Genomic DNA, 5,945 nt, shown 5'->3' on the forward strand with positions numbered 1-5,945 from the left:
TATATATGTTGATCCTGAGAGATCTAGCATACTTTAAAGTTTAAACTATGGCAAATTAAAATTGAAAATTTGTGATCAAAAGTTTCTTGTGGCAGAATTTATGACGGGTTATTATACAATAGAAATTTTGGAAATCCATTACAAAATTTTTTATGTCTGTGTTAACAAGGGAAGGGCCCATTGCAAAAGCAAATTGAGATGGATTTCATCACAAATTTCATCTTTTATAAAAAAAACGATTTTTTCTTTCGCAGAATTTGTGATGACTTTTATTTGTGAGAGAAGTTTCAGAAATCCGCTGCAAAATTTTTTTTATGTCCATGTTAATGATGGGAAAGCAAATTAAAGATGGATTTTCATTAAACATTTCATTTCTTTTGGAGAAAATATAACTTTGAATCCTTACATTTTGCTAACATTTTATTATTAGTTTCTACACATTTTTTTAGTATTTTAAGCCCGTACACTTTTTTTTTCATTGTTTTAGGTCCCTATATTATTAAAAATTTCATTTTGTTGGCAAAACATAACTCTAAGTCCTTTCCTTTTACTCACATTTTGCTATTGATACATGCACATATTTTTGAGTGTTTTAGGTCCTTATATTTTTATTTTTCATTAGTTTAGATCCCTCCATGAACAAAGTATAGGGATCTAAAATAATAAAAATAAAATTATAGGGATCTAAAGCATCTAAGAAAAGTACAAGGGTTAATAGTAAAATGCGAATAAAATATAAGAATCTAAAATTATTTTTTTTTTTCCTAACAAAAGGTATTGATTTAAAAGACAAAAAGCATCTTGTGCGTTTAATCTTTTTAAAAGTGACACCCACAAAAATGCCTTTTGTAAAAGCGAAACTCATGGGTCATGACGTAAATGAGGCAAGACACAGAAGATAAAATAATTTAATTTTTACGGGAGAGGTAAGCGATGGGTCAGTCGTATTGATAAAATTAATGCTTGTTTATATTGATATTGATCCATTGACCTTTAAAATGGCTTGTTCCAGAAGATCTTGATGATCAGTGTCCAAAGGCAATATAAAATTAATTGAACGTGATGCTTACCTGCTAATTAAATGACAAATACTCTGCTAAAGTAAAGCATCTTTGGTAAATTAGTTTGAGAGAGAAAGAAGGATTTAATGGCAAAATTGCCCCTAAATTATAGAGTCAAGAACGTATGTCTAAAACATTAAATTCATTTTTAGTACAATAATCCTTTTCAATAATTTAAAACGGTACAATATTGTTCTTACCATTAACAAATGCCAACCTTGACTGTTGGTTGTTATAAAAATTACAGAAAAAGATATCAAAAGTTATAGAAAAGAACCAAGAAGGTTGATTGAATTTTTTTTTTGGTGATTTTCTGTAATTTTTGGGATCCTTGATTGTAAATTTTGGGATTTTTTTTATAATTTTTTGGGTCATTTTTTATAATTTTATGGTCAACTTACAATCAAAGTTAATTTTTGCTAATGATAAGGGTGAGATTTTAATTTTAAAATGTTGAAGAAGAACATTACACAAAAAATAAGTTTAAAGTTTCATAACCTCATGAGCCTATAATTTAAAAGTAAATTTCCTTTTGACTCTAAAAAAAAATATATTCTACGGAAAATTTCTCTTAATGTTTTTATAATAATATTAAATTCGATTCCTTCAATGATTGGAAGGACCCTTGATATAGATAGCAAATAAAACACCTCCACCTCACATTAAAAAAAAACGTAATTTCCAATATTATATGTATAGTTTAAGACAAATTATCTCTTGTTACATACTTTTTCCAGATTGTAATACAAAATACTTTCTAGAAGTCTTACTTAATTCAAAATATAGATATTTGATAACTTTTCTAATTGTCTTTTCCAACTATAGTCCTACTTCTTTTATTTTATTAAACAAATATGAAAAATTGGTCCCATATCCAACCTAAAAGATCTGAAATTCATAAATAAACTGGAAACATATACATAGATTGAATCCTCAAAGCAAACCCTCAATAATATTTATATATGATGAACAAGATCACGCCATCTTCATGGCAAACAAAGTAAGGACACAACTTATTTAATTTTTTGTCCTCTTTCATGCAATGTTTGGTCTACATAACGCTAATGGTTCTTCTTCCATACTCAGAAATATAAATAATAAAGGTCACACCCTAGTTATATATATATATATATATATATATAAAGAGATAGAGCAGATCTAGCTAGCTAGTCATGCTGACTTACTTATTACGCCACATACATATACATACATATATATAATATAATATAATATATATTCATTTTCTGTGGTTTTCGATGAGCTTCTGAAGCTCCTCCTTCCTGGCTCCCACAGTCCTGTCCACAACTTTTCCTTTCTTGATGAGTATGAATGTTGGCATTGCTTGCACTTTGAACTCTTGTGCCACTTCCTGATCAAGTTTCCATTATTATTTTCTCATCAGTATATATATATACATATATATATATGTGTGTAATCTCTATATATTTATGCACACAAGCCATGAATAATGGGGCTCCTTCTCCGTAGAGACTATTTATAATTTAAGTCATGAGCAGTGTGACTTCTATACGCGCACACAACCTTTGCAATAATATATAACTTAAAAAGGTGCATGGTATATGTATATATAATAAAATTCACAACCATTCAAAATCTTGCTAGAAATGAAGAGTAACTACTCGGAAAGGGGAGGAGAGGAGAAATGACAAGGATAATAAAAGGAAGCCACATATTAACTCAAAATTTTAAGGGTCAAATTAATTTATGAATCTTTCTTGTTTATTTTATATTAGTTATTGAATTAACTTTATCTGACATGAGACTTTCCAAATCGATTTAAGTTCATTCATATACTTGGACAAGCTAAAAAGTCCCATGCGATTGAAGCCTCGTAACTTTTGGATTATTAAGAAATTAAAGGTAAATATGAATGATCTGATATATATACCATCAGCTCATCCACATCAATCTTGATGAACTCCACGTCAGCATATTTAGCAGCAAACTCTTTGATAATCGGATCCATCGTTTTGCAGGGTCCGCACCACGTGGCCGTGAAGTCGATCACCATCTTCAACAAAGAAATTATAGTATGAACAAGATTCAGTACTGAACTTTCTAATCAAATTAAAGAACTAGAAATCAAGTAATAACCATTAAAGGCTGAATTGAAAAACTGATCTCACCAGCTTGTTTGTTGACTTGGAGGCATCAAAGTGAGCCTTCCATTTACCAGAGGAATGGAAGGTGATGATACGAGAAGGAGATGGCGAGTGTGAAGATGACAGTGAAGATGATCTATGATATACAACATTATCCAACTGTGAAAGGTTGGCTCCCATTTTCTCTTAATATTTATAATAACAACTTCTCTTTCTTTTAGAGCGATCTTGAGAAACTTTGGATTGGGTGGTGCAACTTACAGTGTTGGGTTGTTTATATATAAGTTTATAAAGGCAGTGGGCAAATAGTTTATCATTTTTTTCTTTATGCATCAGATGCTCATAGGCTGGCCAATGTGCAAATTAATGGGGAAATCACACTCAAGGACCACTAGACACAATTAATTGCTATGTTAGACTAAATAATTTTTATGTTAATTTGAAGGATCAAAAGACATAAATGTAATTAAAATTTGTTATAAAATGATAAAACTACCCCTTTATGTATCTATACTCTTTTAAAAAGAAGTCCCCACTCGGAGGAAAAAAGTTTTATTTCCATTTTAATAATAATAAATTCTTTTATTAATAACTCTAAAAAATTAACTCGGTGGTGGTAGAGAGGAATAAGTGTTGTGATTTGGTTAATAAGTTCTCACCTAGGAAAAATAAGTTACTTTTTATTTTAACAATAAATTCCTTCATTAACAACTCCCAAAATATTAATTTGATAGAGATGAATTATTATAATTTAGTGAACAAGTCTCTATTTGAGAAAAAAAATTCATTGCCATTTTAAACAACACTTAATTCCCTATATAAAAGGGGTAGTAGCTTTATCTTTTCACAAAAAATTTTAATTATATATTGGTTTTTTTTGGTCCTGCAAATTAATATCAGCATTATTTGGTTCTGCAGATAAATCAGTTGTGTCCAGTGGTCCTTGACTGTGACTTTCTCAAACTAATTTTATAGCTAGATTTTGAATAATTACTATAATTAGATACCCTCTTATGAACCAGTATATCAGCTTTAATCTGGTAATAATAGAAATTCTTGTCCGATATAATATTATATCAAACTCAGGTAGATGTTTGTTTCTAAGATTCAAATTCTCTAGATTGAAATTTGTGCTAATTTGTGTAAAGTTTTTTTTTTGAATTTTTATTCATTTTATTATTTTTATAAATATAAACTTTTCTCTCTCTTTTTAAAAATAAAATCTTCACATAATTGAATAATATCAGAAGATTTAAATCCTTGTTTTTATGTAGAAAAAATTTAAGTGAGTTGGATTTAAAGATTTTTTTTTTCCTCCCCTTAAAAGGGACCCCATATATCGTAATAAAGAATGATGTTTATTTTTTTAAAAAGAATATTTTATTGTGATTCTAAGTGGATTTTAAATAAAGATTAGATTGTGTTGGGGATTTTTTGTCAGATGAATACTAAATTTAAATTTTAAATAATTAGGATTAATTATTTTGGATAATGTAATATAATCTCATAATCATTTGAAAAAGTGATAAAATCTTATTTTATTTTTCAAAGATAGTTGGTCAAATCAGTTTAGTTGAGAGAAATTCTCATAGAACTCAAGAAGCTGTGATAGAGTGACATATCATAAAATATGAATAATGGTTGCCATGTTATTCTTACAATCCAAACTACTTAAAATATTGAACATCCACCAACAAAGATTGGTCCAATTAATAAGAATTTGACCTATAATAATAAAATTATAGTTTCAAATCTCGTTTTTTGATGTACGGACCTTGTTGGTGGGCAATATGTAAATATCTTTATAATGTCTTTTGAATTTGTGATGAGCTTGGGACCCAATTCACCTAATTTTTTTTTGTTAGGTAATTTAGTTTACTTATAGTTTAAAAACTGACTTTGAGAATAAGCCGATCTATTGCTATTGGGATAAACCCCCAAGAGCTTGGGCTAATCAAATAAAAATTATATACAACCTCATAATCTAATTAGGATAAATAAATAAATTACTCTCTAAAATTTAGATCAAGTAACAATTTAGACCCTGAACTTATTTGTTATGCAAATTATTCTCACAACTTTGAAAATGTTGTAATTTGACACTTGCCTTTAATAAAAGTTAACTTTGATTGTTAGTTAACTAAAAAATGATAGAAAAGTGTCTCAAAAATTATAGAAAATGACCAAAAAATTATAGTCATCCAAAAAATTAGAGAAAAGGAAAAAAAAAATTGGTCTTCTTTTTGTAATTTTTGACTTCATTTTTCAGTCACCTAGCAATTAAAGTTAACTTTTGTTAATGTCAAAAGCCAGATTGTAATATTTTCACAAGTTAAGGGAATAATTTTCATAATAAACAAATTTAAGGTCTATGGAGCTATTGAATTTAAAGTTTATAGAGTAATTAACTCATTTATTCTCTACAATTAAAAATCATAAGATCCATCAACAGCTTAATAGATGAAAATGACAACTCTTTTAATTGTCATTTTACGCTGTTGAATTGTTTAGTTGCCATTTTTTTTTTGCTATGCTAAATTGTCAATTGGGCATTCTAATTTTTATTAGTATTGTGAGAGACTTTACTATAATTCTCCCAAGCATTATTTATAAAGCTAGACCCTTATTATTGATCAAAATCGGCCTTTGAGCCTGTATAATAATTTTTTTCAAATAAAAAATTAGTTAATGAAAATATAACATATGAATTTAATATTTAACTTTAAATTATTAGAATAATTATAAAATTTTAAATCATAAT

The 5,945-nt window shown here is 27.9% G+C and overlaps 1 protein-coding gene across 1 annotated transcript; it reads right to left on the reverse strand.

Moving 5' to 3' along the window:
• Positions 1–1,986: 1,986 nt before the first annotated feature.
• LOC129323134 (thioredoxin H2-like) lies at positions 1,987–3,426 on the reverse strand. The gene is made up of 3 exons (XM_054969709.1): positions 3,209–3,426; positions 2,971–3,093; positions 1,987–2,430 (listed from the first exon to the last, which is right to left on the reverse strand). Exons 1-3 carry the CDS (start codon positions 3,362–3,364, stop codon positions 2,299–2,301), a joined length of 411 nt encoding a protein of 136 aa, XP_054825684.1. The 5' UTR covers positions 3,365–3,426; the 3' UTR covers positions 1,987–2,298.
• Between the last annotated feature and the right edge of the window lie 2,519 nt (positions 3,427–5,945).

This window comes from Prosopis cineraria, unplaced genomic scaffold, assembly GCF_029017545.1.
Source record: "Prosopis cineraria cultivar Desert tree isolate PC_DT_omini unplaced genomic scaffold, ASM2901754v1 PC10, whole genome shotgun sequence".
Classification (NCBI taxonomy): Eukaryota; Viridiplantae; Streptophyta; class Magnoliopsida; order Fabales; family Fabaceae; genus Prosopis; species Prosopis cineraria.